The 25,042-nt window shown below is 37.1% G+C and overlaps 1 protein-coding gene across 9 annotated transcripts in view; it reads left to right on the plus strand.

Annotated features, from left to right (window-relative positions):
* The window catches only part of PDE4D (phosphodiesterase 4D), a 693,804-nt gene that overhangs the window by 339,073 nt on the left and 329,689 nt on the right, over window positions 1-25,042 (plus strand). The window contains exon 1 of one of the 9 annotated variants that reach the window (XM_039320136.1): window positions 5,653-5,690. The exons of the other annotated variants lie outside the window; for them this stretch is intronic. Within the exon in view, the coding sequence (XP_039176070.1) occupies window positions 5,668-5,690 (23 nt within the window). The 5' untranslated portion in view covers window positions 5,653-5,667. Of the gene's footprint in view, window positions 1-5,652; window positions 5,691-25,042 lie in introns of those variants that run through there. 9 annotated transcript variants of the gene reach the window in all.

Genomic DNA, 25,042 nt, shown 5'->3' on the forward strand with positions numbered 1-25,042 from the left:
TGTACAGATTCAGCTGTGCACAAGAGAACTAAACAACAGATTGCTTAATGGGGCATACGCAAAGGGAACATATGGTATCATTGGGTTTCAGTTGAAGCCCCAAACAGATCAAGGCTCTGTGGCATTTTAAAAATTCTTTTGTGCCAAAAATGTTTTTCTAGCATTTCTTATTCTCTGTGATAAAAAATAATTTGATTTTGTATTTGCTTTTTCAAAAGAGAATATTTTGGTGAAATTCTCAAGGGTGAGTATAGGGAGATACCAAGGACAATCAACACTTGCTTTGAAGTTGAAGCAAAGCAAATGAACATGACTTGTCCACATCAAGCAACAGCATTAGGAGAGTTTGATTAAAGAATTATAGGAGACACAAAGAGGAAGGGATTTACAGCTCATCTAGTCCAACCTCCTGGCACAGGAATACACTAAACAATCTCTGCCACTTCTATGAAATTCTCCAACACTGCTAGGCAGACTGTTCCACAACTAAATATTACTATCAGAAGAATTGTCTGAATATTCAATCTGAATTTTCTTTCTTTAATTTAAATCTGTTGGTCCTTAGCAAGCTCTCCTTTTCAAAAAAAATGCCCCACCCTCTGTTGGGGCATTTGAAGACCACGATCTTAGCTCATCTTAATTTTCACTTTTGCCAGCTAAACTAGATGATCCTTATGAAGCTTCATTTATAAATTCTACTAGCCATTCATTTCTAAATCCTGCTAGCTATTCTGCGAACCCATTCCAACTTATAGTAGCCTCTTGCGTCCTATGCTGCAAGTATGATCTAACTAGTGCAAGATACAATGGAATTATGTTCTCCCATGATCTGGACAAAATGCTTCTGCAGGTTAACATTGTATTGGCCTTTCTAGCTTCTGCATCACATTGCTTGTTCATGCTCAGCCAATGCGCTAGTAGGAAATTTGCCCACAGGCACTGCTGCTAAGCTAAGTCTCCTTAGTCTTGTAGCTATGGATTTGCCATTTCCTACCCAGTTGTAGGAAATGTTCTAAACATTATCCTGTATGATTTGACCAATTAGCAGTCCGGTGGAGGTTATTTTAAATTTTGATTTTTTTTCCTCCTGAAGCTTTAGCCAATTACCTACTTGCAGTCATCTGTGAATCTGATCAGCATTCTTTCAATCCATCACCTAGTGAAGCCGCATTTCTAGAAGGTTAGCCAAAATCAATAAGCTGGTAGATGGAACATTGCACATGCATTGACATTACATGCATGGTCAAAATGGACAGAGTTTGCATTGTGGCATTCAGTCCATCAACCTGATGATTTTAACACTGACCCTATCTTGATACTAGTGCTTTAGAACATTTATAAACCCTCCAGGTTAATGCACAACCTTTTAGGAGAACTCTTTGGGTGTGCTTGTACAACCAGTGAAGAGCCTATTAGACCACAGTACTTTATATTTGCAATTATTCATCTTGCCCACAAGGATATAATTGCCAAATTTTTTCTTCAGTTTTTAAATAAACTGAATAAATATTCCCTGAGTATACCCCATTTTATTATAAAAATAGATTATTTTTTGACAAACTGAATTCCACAAATGGTGCCGTAATATTGTTTTCTAAGTGCTTACAGATATGCTGTTTGGTAGTTACCAAACTCCTATGCTATGTTACCCAGTATAGATGTTTAACTTATTTATAGTTTCATGTGTCTTCTTCTTTCCTATGTTTGAACCTTAGGACTATGTTTAATTGTTTCCTGGCATCTTAAAAGCTCTCTGAGAGATTTCAAAGATTATAGTCAGTAGTTCTGAGATCATTTCTCCAACATCTTGAATAATTTGAGATGTAATTATATGAATTTATTAAAAATAGAAAAGAAGATTATTATTATACCTTTATCAGTCCTAATCTGCATCTCTCCCTTTTCTTAGTCATGTTACGAAAGGCTCTCTTTTTCCTCCAAAAGATGATAATGTTTATTTTTATTTATTTTTCTATTTCTTATAATTACCTCTTCACTTCCTCCATGCAACAGCTTCCTTCACACTTCTTTTTATTTTGAAATGCTCTAAAAATGCTTCTCACTGTATTTTGCTAGCTGAGCTTTATCCTTCCTCTTTCCATTCCTACAGATTTGAGTTACCAGCATAACTCCTTCTTAGTTATCCGCTTCTGTTCACATTTCTGATACAACTTCTTTTTGCTTCTTTGTTTATTAATCACTATTTGGCTATATAACTATTTGGCTTTTCTTTTTTTCTTTCTCACATGAATTGCTGGTGGTTGCACTCTTAGGATTTTTACAACACCATTGACTTCAATCTTTCTTAGAATTTCAGGTTATGATGTCCACTGTTCATCTGAGTTCAATAAAATCTGCTTTCCTGAAGTCCAAAATATATGACATTTCAGGGTTTTTTTCTCCTCATTTGTTTGAATTTCAGTATCATATGGAATGATTTTTCCAAAAGTGCTGCAAATAGTCTGTTCACCAGTTCCTCTCTTTCAAGGCCAAGGCAACTGAATAAGTATATAATACACATGAACGCACACACACACACACACACACACACACACACACCAGAGTATGTGTGTATGTATTAAGTCTTCCAAGAGATACTGTGTTCATATAAAACAACCTTGAAATTCAACAGTTCAAACTTGAAATGCAACAGTTCAACCCCTAAGCCTAAAACAAAATGTCTTTCCTATTTTGTACATACCATAACCTGCAGCCCAGCTGCTTGGACAATCAGAGGAGTCTTCCCTCTCAGCCTAGAAGACTAGTCTTTGGTTGTCCAAACTCTCTTTAAATTTGAGCCAGATCTGAGCCTTTTCTTTCTGAAATGCAGATAGAAAGATATGGGAGAGAAAAAGAGAATTGTTGACTGAGATCCCTTTTCAAATGTAGATTATTAATGCCTTATAAAAACGATAAAAGATTAATTTATACTTAGCAAATACATGAGTATTTAGATTTGATTTTCTCTTTACCTTCTCTTCTTCTAGAAATAAATCTTTCAGGTTTATTTATTTTAAAATTCCTCTAGATGAAGATCAAATTGTGTTAAGTATTTCTCTAGAAGTAGAGAAAAAAATTATATGATAATTCAGAAGCAACAGCTCTACATTTCTTAATTTTGTCTCAGTGGCTTGAGTGCTTGAAATCTTGAATTATCAGATTTGAACTATAAAATGATAAATAGAATTCCAGATTTATATATTTCTTTAATCATTAATATAATATGTAGTATTTTGCTCAATTTTGTTTAGTAGGTTCTTTTTTCATAGAAGGGAGTTTGTGTTTCTTTGTTCTAAAATATATTACAAAGAATATACAATTAGTGTTCTTGCTGTTCTGATATATATTCACAATGTGTGAATTTGATAATTTCACACCCAATTATGAATTGAACCATTCTAGATTAGTGTTCCATCACTATGTTCTGTTCCAATAGGTTTACCCTGATAATAACATTAATTTGTGTTGAACAAATTCTCATTTTCACAGCTGAGCAAACAATTGTTTTTTTTTTCCCCATTCAAATTCTTGCATATGTTGGGGATAATAGACTTCATCATGGGTAGGAGGTTACATTGCAGTATCCTGTTACTGGTACTAGACTTACACCAGGCATTACTCATTCAATTATACAATGCAAACATGATGTAAACATCACATTAGTCACTGGAGGAGGGTTGTAATTTAATTAGGAGTTTGTTCAGAAAACTATATGCTAAAGGTTCGGCTTCTCCTATTTTTCTTTTTCTTCCTTATACTTATTTTCACAACCTTCTTCTTCTTTTTTTTTTTAATTATAATTTTTTACAATTTTACAATAAAATCCCTCACCCACTCCCTCCCAGGCCCCCCCCCAAAACCCTCCCCCCTTCTTCCCAGAGCTGAATACAGGGTTAACTAGAATTTTTTTTTAAAAAAAAAACCATTTAAACTTGAATACAATTCAAACGAATATAACTACATTCAAAAAACAAATTTTTGAATACTTTAACTCCAATATTTATAAAAAAAAGAAGAAAAAAAAGAAAAAAAGACAAAACAACTCTACATTTTTAATCATTATCTTAAACTTTAAATATAGATTATTCAAAAGCTAAATAATATTTTCTAATATCATACTTGTACTGTATAAAGTTTATCCATCTTTTCCACACCAATAAATATTTCTCTTGCATTTGATCTTTCAGATAAGCCGAAATTTTTGCCATTTCAGATAAATAAGAAACAACAACCTTCTTCTTTTGCTCATCTTTCACTGCAATTTTTCCTAATCATTTTTATATCATTATCATTTTGAGTGTTTATATGCCTTTTAAATCCTGCTGCATGTTTTATGCTACTTACAAAAATAAAATTCTCAGTGCTGTGTGGAAAAAAAGATTTTTGCTGAATAAGAGGCCTTTTGCTTTTTTCATTATGAAGACAAATATTTTTCTTCATTCTCCTGGAAGTGAAAGGAAATAACATAAACACCAATGCAATAAATCAACTTAAAAGAAGAACTGAGAATCACAATAACATATTAAAAAAACAACTAGCAACATAGCACCAATAAAATGTCTTATAGTACGCAACTAGATGATGCAAAGAATAAAAATGTATTTGTCTAGCACTGAAAAAATAAGACTGCAGGTTTGCCATATATGGAAATATAAAAGATATTCTATCACTGGAATGCCACTTATTTATTTATTTATTTATTTATGAGACTTATATACCGCTTTAAGTGCAAGCACTCTCTAAGCGGTGTACACCAGTAAGCAATGTATATATATATTACATTGCCCCCAACAATCTGGGTCCTCATTTTACCTACCCCGGAAGGATGGAAGGCTGAGTCAACCTTGAGCCGGTGAGATTTGAACCGCTGACCTGCTGAACACAGTCAGCTAAAGTGGCCTGCAGTACTGCACTCTAACTGCTGTGCCACCTCGGCTCTTCAGGAAAAGCTCATTTGATAGATCTCAAAAAATCAGAAAAGCTGAGAAAGGACTCTTCAGACCAGAAGAGCAGCCATCTAGATATTCAACTCCAGCAGCCTCAATCTGCGGGAACAACCGTCTTTCCCATTTTTAAATCTGACACTATCTCTTATAGACTTCCACTGGGATTCTATGATGACCATATGCCATTACTTGCAGATTTCCACTGGGAAAATTAATAGTTAACAGAGTACACAAACGAGCCTTAAATATGGGTTAAATATGGTGGCACTTAAAAGACCAGTGTAGTCACAACTCTGAAAGATTACATTCAAATTCACAGAAAGTAATATTTCCATTGTATTCTGCATTGATCAGGTTATGCTTGGAATACTTTGCATTTTAATTGTCAAGGGCTGCTCCAGGTCCACTGCAATTATTCTTTATAAAATGGTCATTTCTCAAGCTCCTCATTTCTCCATCCTTCCAACAACAATCCTCACATTAATAGAATTGTGGAGAAGCTTCAGCAGTCTTCAAGAAGAGCTACCAGAGTGGTAAAAGGAAGATCAATCAAGCAACCTAAGCAGTTTAGAAATATGCAAGTTTCTGGATCTATTCTCTGCTAAAATCTGCTAAAAGGTTTTTATTAATTTTATTGTAATTTTTGTGATGATTGTTAAGAATTGGGTGGCATATACATTTAAATAATAATATGACATCCTAGGTTGTTGGGAAGAAGTTGATGCATGTGAAGATCAACATCAGGTAAAGAACTGTCAGCTGTGACTTCACATTGTTGCAAACAGATAATAACAACAAAAACCAATGGATTAAAAGTAAGAGTATTCAGACTGAATATTATGTGGAAGTAATTAATCACAACAGTTGTTAAAGTTGTGGAATAGTCACCTAGAGTAATGTTGGGCTCCTCCTTGCTGTTCACCTGGAGCAGGGGTGGATTTCCTCTCACTGGAAGTTTTCAAAAGGAAGCTAGATGACCACTTTTAGAGATGATTTAGCATATTCCTGCTTTAAGCAGAAAATTGGGCCATATCACATATAAGAACACATCTGACTCCTCTATTTTAAGATACTGTACATGAGACCAGTTTCTAATATAGAGAATCATCCTAAGAGATCCAATACATTTGCAAACATGAGCTGTGAAAATGTTTTCTAAATCTTAACATGCCCTCCAAGTTCTATAATTACATGGCCAATTATAGGATTATGTTTGCCTTCCAGAATTGTTTCTTTATTTAGTTCTAATTGTTGTATATTGCGCAAAGTTTCCCTTCTCTTTCCTTTAAAGCAGTGTTTCTCAACCTTGACAATTTTAAGGCATGTGGACTTCAACTCCCAGAATTCCATAGCCAGCAATGAAGTCCACATGCCTTAAAATTGTCAAGGTTGAGAAACACTGCTTTAAAGTTTCCAAGAACCTCAACAGAAATGTTCGAACAAAAGAGAAGTCTCTTGCTAACTACTTTAAGCTCAGAAATTAAAGCATATCTCAAAAGGAGACAGTGGACATCTTTTGTTTGGTTGCCCAAGAACCTAGACACATCTCTCTTTCATCTCTCACTCTCTCTCTTTCCTCTTTCTCCCACTCTCTTTCTCTCTTTCCTTTCCATCTCTCTCTCTTTCCTCTTCCTCTCTCTTCCTCTCTTTCCTCTCCCTCTCTCTCTCTCTCTCTCTCTCCTTTCTCTCTCTTTCCTCTCTCCTCTCTCTCTTTCTCTTTCTTTTCTCTTTCCTTTCTCTCTTTCTCTCTCTTTCCTCTCTTTCTCTCTCTTTCCTCTCCCCCTCTCTCCTCTCTCTCACTCTCTTTCTCTCTTTCCTCTCCCTCTCTCTTTCTGTCTCTCTTTCCTCTCTCTCTTTCTCTCTTTCCTCTCTCTTTCTTTCCTCTCTCTCTTCACGCTCTCTTTCTTGTCTCTCTCTCTCTTTCTCTCTTTCCTCTCTCTCACTCTTTCTGTCCTCTCCCTCTCCCTCTCTCTCTCTCTCTCTCTAGGTGAGGAGAGAGAGAGAGAATGAAAGGCAGACGACGCCGAAGGGGAAGGGAAGGGGAGCAGGAGGCAGCAGAAGGTGCTGAAAGGCACCTGGGCACCATTGACTGGCCCCGGGAGACGCGTGGCCAGCTCGGCTGCTCAGGGAACGGCCCGGGGATGGCCCAGGAAGTGATGCCCCCAGTGGCTGCCGCCCCAGCTATGTTTGCCACCTGACCCGGGAAGAGGCGTGGCTGGCTCGGCTGCCCAGGGAGCAGCCTGGGGATGGGCCAGGGAGCGATGTCCTTGCCGCCGCGGCCCAGCCAAGACAGCCACCCGGGGGGGCAGCAGGAGGAAGAAGGGGAGGAAGGGGAGGAGGGTGAGAAAGCTGCCACCGCCCCAGCCATGACTTCGCACTGCCCAGGCTCGCCCTCCGCCCATAAGACGTAGCTGCGGCAGGCCACTGGGGGGCTGGTGCCGCATAGCCCGCTGGCCCCAGCTGCAATTCTGCAGCTGCTCTGCCGGACCAGCCCCTGCCAGTCCCTCTGACTGGTACAGGTAAGCTGGGGTGGCACACCACCTGCCCCGCAGCTGCTTCATGGCGGCAGTCTGTGGACTTGGAGCCCCCTCCCTCCCCCCTGCCACTGACCCTCCGTCTCTGGGTCTTCTGCTGCTTGGCCAAGGGTCGTGCAGGCTGAGGATTGTAGGGGCTGCTCTCCCTTGGGGCTGCAGCTTGCAGGAGAGCTGGCCCGCTCAGCGGAGGCTCTGGCAGACTGCTCCCAGCGGGGATCCCAGGGCTTCCCCACACGGCTCTCCGGCCACATGCGTCTCAGATGGGGCCAGCCCCAGAAAGGGCTTCTTGGCTGCCTTTCTCCCAGGGGGTGGGGCACCCGGCTCAGGGCCAATCAAGAGCCCTGCGAGGGGGCAAGTCCTCATGAGAGAGAGAGAGAGAGGGAGAAGGGAAGCACAAGTGCCCCCCCCTCTCTCTCCAAATGGTGGAGGAGGCTCCAGAGCCGCAGGAGATGGCTCAAAGAGCCGCATGCGGCTACAGAGCTGCGGGTTGCTGACCCGTGGGATAGACCAATGGCCAAAACCATAAACAGGATACTTGCATTAAGCCCCTTTTATTCCAAGGATAATTTTCTCTCAGAACTAATTTAACTATTGAATTCAGCCCAAGCCAGTTTACCCCATGTACTAAAAATCAAGGTTGTGTTCTTTTCTGTCCATATGCAAAAGTCAATTGGAAGATCCTCAAATCCTTCTCAATGCTTACAATGGAATTGTTTCTTCCATTGTCCCCTCCCCCCCCAATTCAATTGTGTCCAATTCACAGAGATTGCTTGGACAAAATCTTGCAGTTTTCTTGGCAAGTTTTTTTTTTCAGAAGTGGTTTGCCATTCCCTCATTTTCCACTGTCATTTAATAAAAACAAACTCATTTAAGAAGTGAGATAGGTTCTGTGACACAACTCAGTCCCTCAAATCTCTATAGTACCTGCCACTACATTTGTACTATCTAATATTTGGGTCGACTGAATTTGCATTGAGATCTGTAATCCAGATTTATTCTAAGTCAAATATGTATTAAAGTGAGGAGGATGGAAAGTCATAATTTGATAAATTTTCTTAATTAAAAATATTGAAAGCTCAGGTTATCATTCATACTTTGAGCTGCAAAGAATTTTAACTGCTACAAATCATTAGTATAGAAATTCAGTGTAACAGTTCTTTCAAATAAATATATTTAATATTTAGTAATTAATTATATATTGGGCAATGTTTGAAAAGGTTTAGACAATCATTGCCTTTGTATAGCTAGTCAAGTGCAGTTAGTTTCCTATCTTGGCGTTATCATTTAACATCAGCTAAAATATTAAGTATTAGCCAGTCTTGCTCATACTTAATATTTTCATTTCAGACAGTTCTCACCACATTTAATCTTATCAAAGAAAAGATTTTGTCTGGAAACATAATGGTAGAACTTAGCAGCTTTGTTCCATCAGAATTACAATATACATTTAAACAATTGTATAGGTGGTGAAGTGGGTAATTACACTTCTCAAAACTTATATCTAGTATAATTTAAAACATTATAGGAATATGTCCTAATTTCTTTAGAATTATTATTCAAGTGTTAAATAGGCTTTTTGAAAAGAAACTAGTTGGAATCATAGTGCTGATATACAGCATATAAACAAATGTGAAAGAAAAAAAAATATAGAACTACATCCTGGCAAGGGAGATAGATTAGAACACATAATTAAATGTGTAAATCAACAATCAGAGAAAATGTCATATTACTTTTTTGCTATTAATTGAAAAAGAAAAGGTTGAAAAAAGCTAAATTAAACTGAACTCTATCAGACCTGCTCAAATTATTATGATCATCGTCATCATCATCATCATCATTATTTAATGGAAGTAGCAAAGCTTCAGAAGTGCCTGCTTTTCCTTCTCATATTCCACTTTGACGCTATTAAAATATGTTGTTAGGTCAGGGGTAAATGAAATGACTCATGGTGGTTGCTAAGTATTTCATAGGTACCAGAATAGTTAATTAGATATATTTGTATGAGCTAATTTGAGTGCTGGAAATTGCTGTAAACTTCTTTTTCCTATATATGCAACTGCGATCATTCTGCAAAATGCATGCATATAGAGAATTTCAGTAACATTTTATGTAGTTTCATTTATGATATATCTATTCATAGCTGTTGAATTTAATAGAACTTCTGAATAGGAGAGGCCTGGAGAGTGTTAAAATATTACTTGTACAAAATATTCATGCAACATAATATATTATAAAATATGTTGCAAAAAACTAAATGTTTTACTTATATCCTGAACTTGTGTACTTTCTCAGGAATTGCTCACTCTCTTCTTTATGATTCAATGTACCTAGCTGTGCATTATTTTTTAGCTACTAGACAGAACCCCTACTGAAATTTTCTACTTTTTTCCCTACCTTTAAATAATATGAGATCAGTGTAGCAATGATTCTGTATTATAGAACATTCAAAACAATTGTATTTTACAGTTATTACATGGATATAATGAAAGATCCAATCTCTGTTCTCTCTCTCTCTCTCCCTCCCTCCCTCCCTCCCTCCCTCCCTCCCTCCCTCCCTCTCTCTCTCTCTCTCTCTCTCTCTCTCTCTCTCTCTTTTATAATAGCAGACAACATTAGGCATAGTTGAGCAGCTGCTACTAAAGCTCTTGGGAAACATCTTAGTCCTCTGGTTGCTATGAAGAACCATAATGTTTTTTTGGCTAGTAAAATGGAAAAATGCTGGCAGGCTGTCAACTGAATTGCTAGAATGAACTGATCTGCCAGTGAAAGAGGACAGCTAATGTTCATTGGAGTACATTCACAGAGGCAGAAAAAGTGCCTCTGGAAGTTTGGTAGAGATTACCATTCAGTGAATTGAATCTGCCATTCTTTGTGGACAATTAACTATTTTTTATGGGGTTTTTTTTGCTACCATAAACTTCTACTATAAACTTGGGAGTAAAAGCTCTTGAACATAAAATGTTTTTTTACTGGAATGCATAGGATTGCAATGTCAAATATAATGTAAATAAACATGGCCTGCCAAGTTGACCACGTTAAAAACAAATTAAAAATGCAAGGCTCTTCAGAGAAGAATTAGGTTAATATAAATATTTCAATAGTTGCAAGTTTTTTTAAAGTTGTTTGTCAACTCAAATAGCTAATATTGTTTATTTGGCAAATAGTTTCCGTGGGCAATATGGCAGGCATTGTGTTTTGTAATTTGGACACTGCCAGATTTTGCAGTTCAACAAGGCTGAAAAAGCTCCTTATATCAACTTTGCTATGATGGCTATTTGGAGGTAAATACATTAACTTAATTTAATTTAGTTCTGATGAACTGATACCCACCTAAAACTTTAAATTATCTCATGTTTTATAAATATAAAGCCTGTTTAGTTCTGTTGTATTTTCCAGTACATGATGGATTTGTGTATCTTGCTTAGGATAGAAATGGAAACAGGACATTGGCTGTTGGAATTAGCATTCATAAAAATAGGAGGCTTAAAAAATACAATGATACATTTTGAACCTTGAATGTGAATTTAACATTGCTTACAACCAAGGAAAGATATAAAGTAACATCCAGTTTATCTGTCTTGAAAGTCCTCTCCTCATGTTCACTGACAAATGTAATTGATACAGACATGGCTACAAAAAAGGATTCAGCTGTGCCAAATCTGTTTTTTTTCTGGGTTTTAATTATTTTGTCTAGAACAGTGTAAAAAAATGCATAAACAAAAATACTCATGATTATAAAACAGCAGTCCCCAACCTTTCCAGCTCTGTGGACCGGGGGCGGCTGTGGTGAGAAAGGGGTGGTTTCTCATGTGGAGGCACCGCTTGCACAAATGCAGCTTCATGCACACGTGCTTGCCTGCCACTTGTTCGTTGCAGTTCTCAAAAGGCTGCAGGGTTGTAAAAAGTTGACTGATCTAAAAGAGTTTAAATTATTTATTTTTTTATAGAAAGACAAGGAAGAGGTTGGTTAAACTGTGGGCTTATCTATACTGTATAGTTGGACTCTTGCCAAAATATATTAACAACAATTTGGCTACAACAAAAAAGGATAATGTAGCCCTTTATTAGTTCCCCAGTCATCATCAAGGGACCTCAAGATATGTCTTTCTGCTCCATTTCCAAAGTACACTTTACACTGCTTCAGTTAAGTCACTTTACCAAATGCTATTAATAGCAGAAAGATTATAATATCTGGTTTACAAATGGAAAAGAGTGGGATCAAGAACCCATCATTTTTTTTATTTCATGAGCTTTTAGAATAGAACAGAACAGAACAGAATAGAGCTGGAAGGAACCTTGGAGGTCTTCTGGTCCAGCCCCCCAGTCAAGCAGGAGAACCTAGACCGTTTCAGACAGGTGAATATCTAGGCTCTTCTTAAAAATCTCCAGTGATGGAGTGCCCACAATTTCTGGGGGCAAGCTGTCCACTGGTTGATTGTCCTCACTGTCAGAAAGTTTCTCCTTAGTTCCAGGTTGCTTCTCTCTTTGATCAGTTTCCAGCCGTTGTTTCTTGTCCTTCCCTCTGGTGCTTTGGTGAACAATCTGGCCCTCTCTGCTCTGTGGCAGCCCCTCAGATACTGAACTCTGCTATCATGTCTCCCCTATTTCTTCTTTTTTTTAGACTAGCCAAACCCAAGTCACGTAGCCATTCTTCGTATGTTTTAGTCTCCAGGCCTTTGATCATCTTAGTTGCTCCTCTCTGAATTTTTTCCAAACTCTCAACATCTTTTTTGTTATATGGTGACCAAAATTGGCTCTCCTATTCCAGGTGTGGTCTTACTAGGGTTTTATTTTTTCTATTCTCTCTGTCTATTTTATTTTTATGGGAAACATCTTAAATACAGATTTACCTTCTTTTGGAGTAAATGTGGACTCATTATTTTGGAATTTTCCTCTGTTTTAAGGATTATCCAATCCATATCCCTTGCAAAAATTGGAAGATCTAAGTAGGCCAAATTGTCATTTGGTTGACCTGTTTCCCATTATGATGAGATGCATAACATTTTCTCCATCTATGCCTGTAGCACATTGCCATCTCTGGTCTTAGATGGTGTGACACTGCCCTGGACAGACTCAGTGCATAATCTGGGGGTTCTTCTGGGTTTGTGACTCCTGCTTGAGCACGTAGCAGTTGTGGCCAGAAGGGTTTTTGCAGAGCTGTGGGTTGTGCACCAGTTACGATCTTTCCTGGACCAAAACTTCCTGCTCTGAATCACTCACACACTAATCACCTCCTATCTTGACTATTACTGTTGAAACACACTCTACATGGGGCTGCCCTTGAAAAGTATCAGGAACCTTCAATTAGTTCAAAATGCATGCTTTTGTGTAGACCTATATGTGCACATGCAGAATAGCCAAATTTCCACGGCCAATTCACAGCAGCCAAATTGCCACAGCCAGTTTACTGTGGCCAGCTTGCTATGGCCAGCTCACTGGAGGACAACTCACTGCAGGATAATTCAATTTAATTTTATAAAATATTTAAAATAATTTAAAACATATTAGTGTAATTCTTGACTTGCAGCAAGTTATCCTGTGGTGAGTTAGCCATGGTGAGTTGTCACACAGTGTGTTCACTGTGGCGAGTTTGCTGTGGCAAGTTGGCCATGGCAAGTTGACCATGATGAGTTGGCCACAGTGAACTGGCCTTGGTGAGTTATCCTAAACTCGTGCACATGTACCATCTGTCCTGCAGCAGCTGCACTGGTTGCCAATTTCTTCCAGGTCCAAATCAAGGTGCTAGTTCCAAGCTATATAGGGCTGGTCACTTTCAAAGCCCTATATAGCTTGGAACTAGGCTATTTGAAGGACTGTCTTTTCCTGGTCACATCTACTTGACTCACCATAGTGTGAAGGCAGGGGATGCTGTAAGTCCCTTCTCTTAAGGTCAGCCATCCAGTGGGTCCAGAAGAAGGGCCTTCTCTGATGTGGCTCTCTCCCTATAGAACATCATCTCTGCGGAGATAAGATTGGCCCCCACTTTGACATCTTTCCCAAGGCCCTGAAAACCCAGTTTTGCCAATGGACCTGGAGATCTCAGAGTGGGATGGAGCCCATCAAGTGGCTTATTTGATTGTTGTCTCCAGGAGGATGGGTGGGGGGCTTTTTATTGTTTTTATATATTTTTTAATCTTTGTAAGTCACCCAGTATCACTGAGAGTGAGTTGGGTGACCTTTGAACTATGGTGCTGGAGAAGACTCCTACGAGTCCCTTGGACTGCAAGGCATTCAAACTGGTCAGTCCTAGAAGAGATCAATCCCAACTGCTCTTTAGAAGGCCAGATCCTGAAGTTGAAACTCAAATACTTTGGCCACCTAATGAGAAGGAAGGACTCACTGGAGAAGGGCCTAATGCTGGGAAAGATTGAGGGCAATAGAAGAAGGGGACGACAGAGAATGAGATGGCTGGATGGAGTCACTGAAGCAGTAGGTGTGAACTTAAATGACTGCAGAAGATGTAGAGGACAGAAAGACCTGGAGGAACGTTGTCCATGGGGTTGCGATGGGTCGGACAAGACTTCGCAATTAACAACAACAACAACAAATACATTTTCTTAAATAAATAAATAAATTTTGAATCTCTGGTTTTTCTCAATTTTTCTTTATTTTCACAAAGTTTGTTGGTTCTCCTATCCCTTTCTCTTTAGAAGTCTTTATTTCTTTTGATAAAGATTTTGTTATTCTTTATTTCTAGCTACACATGCCTCCATTATTCTGAGCTCCCATCTGTGATTGCCTGCATTTCTTACTTAATCCCAAAAAGGTTTCTGAAAATAATTCCCATGTCCTACTTTCCCTTGGGACTGAACTGAAGTTTGAGAAGCCAGGAAGACTGAAAAATTTTGAAGAGATGACCTACCTCCCAGTCCCCTTATAACTACAACAGGGTAAAAATTGTAAATCCCATCCATAAAAGTACTGCCAAAATTAATATACAGTATAGTACAGTTGAAAAAATAGGTGACTTCTTAATCATCAGACCTCAGTGCGACTAGCTGAGGTACAAGTAAGGTACTAAAAGGTAGAAGTAAGGTTTGGCACACCATTTTTAAATTTATGCACATTATCTAGAACAAATATAATATTCCCATTTTAGGGTGATGCATACAGTATTCCATTTTTAAAATCAATAAGTTAACTGCAGTCCTGAGCTAAACTAGTATTCTCTCTATAAAAAGCAGTATATTTACATACAGGATATTAAATCCTTCAGTTTGATCTTTATTTATATGAAATAGGTAGAAAATGATAGGGTCCTCTTTGATCTAACAGCGGAGGCACAATGAGTACAATGTCTGAACCTGAAAAGGCACCCTTGAAAGGAATATCTATAGAGGAGAAACGGGTGGTCCATTGAGAACTAGGAATGAATATGTTGGTGTCAGCTTATGCTGTAATCACAGAATATAAACACATTGTTGCATCTAACAAAGGACTTTTGGCACCTTTATACAGCAGAAATGCACATTGGCAGTTTAGAGCTTGTTGTCAGCTTGGCTTAATATCTGCCAGTTCCCTGAGAGTGAATTGAAGTTATATGAGCCAGATGCATGGGGAATAAAAAGACTTTTGTGTATATAATTGAACCTGTCATCCTTTGTTTTCAAGGGACAGTAAACAGGGGAAGGCAATATGGTAAACAGAAGGGGGAAAAACAACAACAATTTTTGGCTATTGACAATAGCAGCCATGATAGCAACAGAAGGTATGAAAAGAAGAATGGATTTTCAAATGCCGGGTGTGTGTCAATGCCTTCCCAGTCAGAATGGACCTTTAATTCTTATCCCACTCATCATCTTCTGAGCCTTTGTCATCTACAGTTCTGAAAGGACTCTAATAAAAGGAGGGGGGAAATTACATGGGGCTACTTATTTAAGACTCTCCCCCTTTTAAACTCCTCTCAATCTTTTGTTCTTCCTTTCATGACCTTGATTACCTGCTGGCATTTGCTAAAAATCTTGGAAAATAGATTTTCTTACATGTATCTGCAAAAAATATTTTTAAAAAAACCTCACCTGAAAAGAAAACAGCAGTAGACTCATTTCATAATAGTATTTAGATCACAAAAATGCCTACTAAAAATTATACATATACCTGTTTAAGAATGAAAGCAGAATACCTTTTTAGATTGGAACATTAGTATGCTAATATGAACTGTAGAATGAACTAGCTTTACTGAACTTTGTAGCCCAGCTTTTTGCTTCTGGAACCAGATAGAGGATTTTTTTGTATGTTCATTTTCTTATGTCTTTGAATTTTCAGCACAGTATATTAATTTGTTTGGAGACAAAGAGTTTGCAGAAGTTCTTTTTATTTAGTTATTGAACTGATGTAATATAGTATTAGATTTATGCCAGGAAGTTTTAGACTTCCCAATTGAGTGCTGGGTAACTTAAGCCTGTCACTTACATTCAATATAATCTATTTTATTTTCATTTATTTATACCGCACCTTTATTATTTTTACCAATAACTCAAGGTGGCAAACATATCCAACACATCTTCCTCCTCCTCTTTTCCCCACAACAACAATTTTATGAGGTGAGTTTGGCTGAGAGAAATTGACTGTTCCAAATTCACACAGCTGGCTTTCATTGCTAAGCCCATGAATTTTGTAGGATCGTTCTTATGAGAACTGTATAAGGGAGTCCCTTATATGCTGCTCAAATTCCCAGATAAATAAATGGGCTATAATAAATAAAATATTGGATTTGTTTTGCATTCTACAACCAACTCTTTATTATTAAGTTTGGCAATAGATCACTGCTTTGCTTTACCTATTACTGGTGTGTAATGGTGGTAGGGATGTTGGCAGTAGAATAACTTTAATCCGTTGCAGACTTTATCCAGACTGAATGTTCTGTGCTTGTTCTTTGCAATAGATATTAAGTTGCTCCAATTGGGATTCTCCTGCCAATGAAAATAATAGATTTTTCCAATTAAAGTTGAATCTGAATTACAGTTATAATGGATGTATCTGTCGATGAAGGATCAACGGATGAATTTTTAAGCATAGTGAAAACTTTACTGTGTTGCCTGGTATATAAAATAAAACATTACTTTGAAATTTAACTACCACAGTTTTTACTGCAATTATATATACATTTATTGGGAGTAAACTCCATTGAATTCAGTGGAATGTACGCCTAACTAGATTAGTGCTTATCCAATATGTCAGACTGTACATTTGAAAAAATTAAACAAACATCTTCATCATTATCACAGTTTCATCTAGGGGGCAAACCGGCAGATTAAAGATATTTATTTATTGTCCTTTCTTACATACTTTGTTTTCTTTTTCTTTTTCAGGTAAGTACCATTCTGAACAAAAGATTTGGGGGTAAGTGTATTGAACTGAGTATATATTTCTGGTGGGCAACCATTCTGCAAACTGAATATTCTAATTAATTCTGCCTGTGAAAATTACTGGTAATGATTAGTCTAAAAGTGACTTTAAAATGAGACATGTTCAATAACACGGGTAAATATAACCAAGGAAATGTATGAAGATTTAGCTTAGAATATGTTTTATAGTTATCATATAAAATAAATGTTTTTCATTTTGACACTGTCTTCTGCTTTGAGAATGCTTGAATGATAGAATTTGGTTTTTCTTTTTCCTTCGGTCCCTTTATGTGCTCTTATTGAAAGAGTTTGAAATTTCTTTGTATAATTAGGATTTTTTAGAGAACCATCTGCATGATTGCTATTTATCTGAGTGATATAACATTGTGCTGTATGAATAGCCAGGCTTCAGAAAGGACTGAAATTTGCAACTGTGGATAAGCTGATCTCTAATTATACATATCCGATTAAGCTATAGTTAGTAACTTCATTCTGTTTGAAAAATTCTTAGTTTTGAAATTCATAGTCTTTTCTAATGCAAGCTCTTCCCCACAAAAGATTTAGTGCTTATTAACTCTGATAATAAGTACATCCTTACCCATATTGATAATATTTCAGAATTTTGCTATGATTCCTGCAGGATGTCACCTTATTTATCACTTATAATATTGCATTACCTATAATTAAAAATAATTTCTATGTTGGTTGTGGTGTATATGGCCTTTTGTAATTGACAGATGGAAATTTTGTCAATGTACATATTTTCTAAGTATTATTATTATTAAATCTGTTTTAAGATCACATGTTGTCTTCATAGATATACCAAAACATAAAAATAAGCTCCTAGTTTAGTTCTTTTCCATAATAATCTTACACTGGATAATCTAGCTAATTGGGTTCTAGAATTCTAGATAATTCTAGAAATTGGGTTCATACTTAATGCATATATGTTGTTTAGTTATAGCTTACCACAATGAATGTATGCAGCTACTATAGTTTGAAACACATGGTTAATGACTTAGAACAGGCTATTATGGTTTATTCAACTAATAATTAAGATAAGTGAATCATTGAAATTTGCTTTTTATATTCTTGTATCTGTATTCTTGTATATTCATCTTTTCTTTGTATTACAGCAGTGGAAGGAGAGCCTAGCCATTTTATTTTAGTAAAGGTGACATGAGGGTTCCAGAATCATTCATAATTTTCCATTTTTATTCCCATAATTTCATGGTAGATAAGGAAGCATAAGATGCAATCCTATTCTCCCTATTAAATTCTCCCCAAATACACTAGTGTGATTTCTTCTCTGGACACTAGATGTCAACTTCTCCACAATATAACTTCCGACCCATTGGAAAGAATGTGTCTTTAGGCAAAAGCTGCAGTAATTATATAGAATAGAACTACTTGTGAGAGGTTTGTAAAGGATAAACTCTGCCTCAGCATCTATCAAGCTGCAGACTGTCCTTCCAGAAGACCTTGACAAATCATCACTCAGCTTAAGCATCTCATAAATTTGTTGGAACATTGCAATACTTAGAGTTCTTTAGAACTGATGAATTCTACTCAGATTGATGAAGATTCTCAGTCATCCATGTAGAGTTTTCTGGAAGTTGAATCATGGAAACTGGACTTTTTTTTTCTTTTTGGTTTGAAATGTTTCACTGTTTATCTTCTGGACTGAAAAAGCTACTTGGATAAGCAGCGACTATTTCATACCAAAGAGAAAAAGAAGTCCAGTTGCCTTCAACTTCCAGACAGAATGAATGGATATATTGTAAAAAATTAAAGTAATTTGGTCATTTAGAAAGGTACAATTCTTTGTCCCCTTCTGATATAATTAATTTATCTCTGTCATCATTGTCAACTATTCAGTCAGGTCCAGCAATCAGCCGCTCTATAGATCAGCATTCTCTATGCCTGTCTTGTATCAACTCCTTCAGATCTGCCATGGTCATCCCGATGTTATCCTTTATAGCATCCAGCCAATGGATACTAGCGTGGCCCCTTCTCCTTTTCTCGCTGGTCATTTCCAGCATGATTGACTTTTTGAATGGGTCAGCTCACACAATATGGCCAAAGTATGATAACCTTTGTTTGGTGAACCTGGCTTCGAGTGATATGTTTGTTGAAGCTCTGTCTAGGACTTCTTTGTGATTTATGCAGTCCATGGGCTTTCTCCTAGTTGGCCACGTTTCCTAGCCATAAGTAGCAGTTGGAAAAATTACTGTGTTAACTAATCTACATTTGGTTGGGAGGCTAATATCATTACTCTTCCAGAAATTATTCATGCTGGACAGTATAGTTCTTCCATGTGCTATATGCCTTCTGATTCAGGGCTGCTCAAGGCCTTACTTTTCTCATCACTGAACTGCATCTTGTTAACTAGGGCCCAATGCTCAAGTCTGTTCTAGGCTGCATTAACAGAGGGATAAAATCAAGATCACATGAAGTGTTAATACCACTTTACAATGCCTTGGTAAGGCCACACATGGAATACTGCATCCAGGTTTGGTCACCATGATGTAAAAAAGATGATGAGACGCTAGAAAGAGTATAGAGAAGAGCAACAAAGATGATCAGGGGACTGGAGGCTAAAACATATAAGGAACGGTTGCTGGAATTGGATATGTCTAGTTTAATGAAGAGAAGGATGAGGAGTGACATGATAGCAGTGTTCCAATATCCCAGGGGCTGCCACAAAGAAGAGGGAGTCAAGCTATTCTCCAAAGCACCTGAAGACAGGACAAGAAGCAATGGATGGAAACTAACCAAAGAGAGAAGCAACCTAGAAGTAAGGAGAAACTTCCTGACAGTTAGAACAATGGGGAAAAAGTCCCGATATGTCACATGACGTCATGTGACGTCGTGAGTTTGACATGCCTGCATTACAGCATCTGTCTTATGGAACAGCATTCACACAGAGAGAGACTCAGACACAATCACGGACACACCACAAATGCTCTCCAGACCCTGGCAGCCATGCTCCTTTTTAGCTTTCTGAAAAATCTTGAAGACATGACTTTTTCCTTAGAGGCACTGGGGTCAGGTTATTAGTAGATCCAACATATATGGTTTAATTGGATTTTATCCTCAGCTTTCTTATAATGCTATCTTATTATTGCTTGTTTAATGTTTTGCATTGACACCTGTGGTGAGACTGACCTAGCTAGCTACATAAATTTTATAAACAAATACCCCTTTCCCAATAAATATTACTAATCTGAACATAAAGAGAATTGTTTCTTTGCTATTCTTCTCCAATCCTGGAGAGATCTGACAAACATAAGAAATTTTGGGAGAAGAAATAGATATATGACTTATTAATCCATGTATTAAGAGTTTATTAAACAAAGGTGTCCCAAATTTCTCTTTATTCCTGTGTTCCCATGATACCTGATTCCAGGAATTTGCTTTTTATAAATCTTTTGAAAATAACAACCATGAATTATTTGTAGATTATGTCCATAATTTGATAATAAGATTAATGTTAATTGCAACACGTCCCCAATAGCAAATAAGGTAATGTATTTATAATGAAAGCATGGTTTTCTAATCTCAGTCATACCGTGAATTCCAGATATCCTTTATTCTATACAATGGAATTTATATCAGATTGAAAATCAGCTCTATTTAATTGAAGCATTTTGTTTTTACTACCCAATCAGAGAGGTTTCCAGAGTAGACCAGTAAAAAGAAACTTGCCCCCAGGTTTATAATTTAAAAATAGTGGCATAAAAGGAAAAAGAGTGGGGAGGGAAAAGGAAAACAAAAACAATTAGATGCAATTATGAAATTACTATAATATAATAAATGATTGTATTTTTATCATAAAGCATTGGCCTAAAATCCAGGAGACTGAGTTCTAGTCCTGCCTTAGGCATGAAAGCCAGGCCAATTCACTTTACAGTGTTGTCGTTCTGGGAAAAATAATAGGAGGAAGGGGTAGTAGGTACGCTCACCCCCTTGAGTTATTTATAAAAAAATAATAAAGGTAGCCTAAGTGAGTTCTAAAATGGCTATTGTACATCAGTTAAAGCTGCCTTCCCAAAACTTTACCTGGTGCCAGAATTAACTCATTCGGAGTTTGCACAATACATTGAACCAGGTTCAATCAGCCAGGTTTACATAACATGTTAAGCAGTGGTGGGGTTCAAATATGCGAACAACCGGTTCGCTGTGTGGATGCTGCTTCTGGAAGTCCATTCTGGGCCTGGGCAACAAAAAATTAGCTACCGGTTCTGCCGAAGTGGCGCAAACTGGCTGAATCCCATTACTGACGTTAAGCCACATTCAATCAATGCTATGTTGTTCCAAATAAGTATTTTTGAAAGGTAACAATGCCAAGAGTATCATAATTAAGTGATAACATGTGAAACCTTGATTCTTTATCTACAAAAATTTAACAATTCAACTGGTTTAGGAGCCATGTTTTATTATTTGTGCTTTCTGGTTATTATTGACTTCTGGGAAGTGCCTGGACAAATCCCTGCAGTTTATTTGCCAACATCTTCAGAAGTGGCTTGCCTTTGCTTACTTCCTAAGGCTGAGAGAGAGTGACTGACCCAAGATCACCCAGCTAGCTTTGTGCCTAAGGCAACACTAAAACTCACGCTCTCCCAGTTTTTAGCTTGGTGCCTTTAACTGCTACATTAAACTGTTCTCACTTTATACATATAATTTAGAAAACTCAGCAAAGACAACTTAGTTTTAGAGAATTTATTCTATCTCTTTTTTCAAACCAGAACCTTAAATAGCCCTGTATTTCATTTTTAATGATATACTTTCCATTGCACTTTATTTTTGATTCTTTTGCTGTTACAGTTCCAGATAAGAAGCAACAAAGGATCAAAAGTACAGGAAAGCTAGTAATAAATATTTTAAACATTGACTTGCAGCAGAAAAAGCGTGGTCTTTTTATAAGCCCAACCTGAAGTTCTGCCCAAGATATAGATTTTTGCACAGTGTTGATCTGTGCTTAAGAGCTCAGATTTACTTAATATGTGGTTTCAGACATTGTATTCCTGAAGCCATTATTAGCCTATGTCAGGCTGCCTTTCTGGGGGAGAGGAGAGCTAGGAAAGGATAAAGGTATGAATGCCTAATTGCTTAACTTTCAGCCTGTTTGTAATCTGTTCTAGCATAATATAACAGAGAGGTTTCTCTGACATTTCTAATGCAAGTATTATTTATATCAGCAGTTAGAATTTTTTGCTGGGGGAATAAGGCAGCAGTGGCTCTTAGAAAAGAATTATTAAAAGACTGAAAGCATACATATTTTTCAGCTAAAGAAAGCAATCTGGTACCTATCAAATGATTGGATTTATAAAATCTATAAATCCAGCTATCATGATCAGAGTGAAACTTTTAGTCTAAAGTATCTCTAGGATTAAGAGGAGTTTATTAGTAGAGTTCAACCGAATGAAGAATCTCCATTAAAGCGTGTATTGAGGGTCTGTTCTGAGTTGTGAAGTCATTTGTTAAGTAATTTCTTATTGCTAGGGTGGTATAATAAAAGCTATTGATTGTCTGAGACTCAGCAGCTAAAGAAGCTGAGCTTGTTTGCTGGAAAACTGACAGCCTGGGTTTGAGACCAAAGTGCCACATAACAGGGTGAGTTCCTATTCCTGCTCTAGCTCCTGCCCACTTAGCAGTTTGAAAGCAAGCAAATGTGAGCAGATAAATAGGTATTACCTTAGTAGGAAGGTAACCGAGTTCCGTGCAGATGAAATAGAAAGTCTGTCAGGATTTCAAAAATCCATTATTATACCATATGTGAATTAAGTTGTAGTATGTCTTTGGTGTCTAGTACCTGACCGGGTCAGGAGCTTGCAAAGCAAACATTTATAAACGGTATCCAAAGAATCTATTTAATATCTAAAATTGTCTGAATGATAATAGAAGATGTAGACGTCAGAAAACTATGTGTGCCATGTAGAAGGAGGTAGTATTGGGGCCTATTAAACTTAAAAAATAAAGCTCATAACATTTGTATTTTTGTTGCTATTTATGAACGTCTATTGTTAAGGCAAACAAGAGGAACTTGAATTTTCAATAGAATAATAGGATTCAATAGAGCTTTTAATGGAAAGCAGGTGAAAGATCCTGTATTTGGAATATAGCTGAAGGACATAGAAGGTTCAAAGGGAATAGTAACAATAAAAAGAGAGGAAGAGTTGCACTATATGCTAAAAATATCCTCCAGCTCAGAAACCCCAACTTGGAAAGACCATAGAGACTATGAGGTCTATATTACCAGCCCTCTCCTCCTCCCAGTAGGTAGTTTTGCTACTTTTCAAAAGCTATTTGCAAATCTTTCCATAGAGGCAAGAAGTTTAATGTAAAGGAAATATATAGTTTTCCCAACATCTGCTCAGAAACAAATGGTTATTTTTCTCCTGCTGATAAATTTCTTCTTTGTGGTAGAAGATCCAATGAGATGAACTATATTTCATTTAATCCTAGCAAGTAGAAAAACATTAATAGACAAGGTAGAAGTAATGGGATTTGGGAAAGTTGGAATTCTTGAGATTAAGGCAAGCTAAAGGTAAATGAAGTCAAATGCATGCTTTCCAACTAGAGAAGGCTTCCTAATTCTTATTTTGGCTCAATCTGTTTCACCAGGTAATTGTGAAAAATATAATGAAGGGACAGGATGATAGGTAGCTTAAGACAAACACATTCATGATCAGAGAATACTAATTATTTTCAGATTAAATGTTGAAGTCCTGATGAGTCCTATTGAATGCACTTGCTAATGGTTTGCCTGACCCCTTATGTATTATCTTTGAGAAATCCTGGAGAACTCATGAAATGCCAGGGGACTGGAGGGGTAAAAATAGTTCTTTCTTTAAGAAGAGGAAAAATGAAATACTAGATATGCCATTTTGAACTACAGAAATCCAAATGAACAGATAGTTTTCTACATCTTTTTGCTACCATCTATTAGTTGTCTGGATTTTTGCAGTTCAGATCCAGTAATGCTAACTAACTTGCACTAATTCTGTTTAAAGGAGCAGATGGTGTGGGTAAAATGTATTGCTTTGTAATGAAAAAGATAGAGGTTTCCAGCATTTTATATCAGACATTTCTTACTGAAACAAATTGCAAGTACCACTTCTGCCTTGCTCTGCTGTGCAGTTAGCATTCCGCTGTAGTTAAATTATATGGTTTATTTACATAGGTCATTTAAGTTGGATTTAATTCTATTGAATCTAGTAGACTTAATTGAGCTGAACTGGCTTTAATTTTTAAAAATGTTTAAATGACTGTGTGGCAATAGACACCAATATCTGTTAAAGCAGTGGTTCTCAACCTGTAGGTCGGGACCCCATGTGGGGTTGAACGACCATTTCACGGGGGGTCGCCAAACAACGCAGTCTGCCATTCCCCCCCCCTTTTCCTTAGCTGTGCTACTCCCTTTTATTCTATTGGCTTTTGAAAGCCAATAGAATAGACTCTCTTGAATAGAGTCTAATTCTATTGGCTTTCAATAAGCCAATAGGAATTCTATTGGCTTTCCAGGAATTGTCCAGGCTGTCTCTGCCCTGCTGAGTCTGCCAAAAGTCCCATTCTGCAAACGGTGCTGTACCAGTTGAGTAGTCCTCGACTTACGACCGGTTAAGTAGTCCTCGACTTACGACCGGTTGGGGGTCGCGGCATTAAAAAGGTTGAGAACCACTGTGTTAAAGAAAAAGAAGGAAGATTTCAACATTGCAGAGGTATTTGCAAGCCAGAACTTTTGCAAGAGAAGATATTTAAGCAGTATTAGTATGGCATGGATTCTTGGACCATTGTGAATTTGCAAAGCAAATTACAAAATAGGAATTATTTAACCAATAATTTAATCAGTACTTCATTGTCATCTTTTCTATTTAGCAATCAACTTGTCTAAATATATTTACTCTATAGTTCATTCAGTTTTCAGTCATCTGGGATGCCCAAAGCTGCAGACTAAAGTATAAACCAGAAAAAAACACTTTAGTATCATGTCAAGATAATTGGGTAGATATGTCCATATAAGGGTCAAACATGTCTTAAAGGCAATTTTATTTTTTTAAATCTTCAAAACATATTTTCAAACCATTTTTATTGTAGGTTGTTCATAGCATGTAAAATCAATGAATCTTGTAAGGATATTCTAAGATGTGTGCTGTAACTTCACAATTTAGTGGCTTATTATTTAAGAAATTTGGTTAATATATAACTAATA

Source organism: Crotalus tigris, unplaced genomic scaffold (genome assembly GCF_016545835.1).
Source record: "Crotalus tigris isolate CLP2741 ecotype Arizona unplaced genomic scaffold, ASM1654583v1 scf7180000017604.1628558, whole genome shotgun sequence".
NCBI lineage: Eukaryota > Metazoa > Chordata > Lepidosauria > Squamata > Viperidae > Crotalus > Crotalus tigris.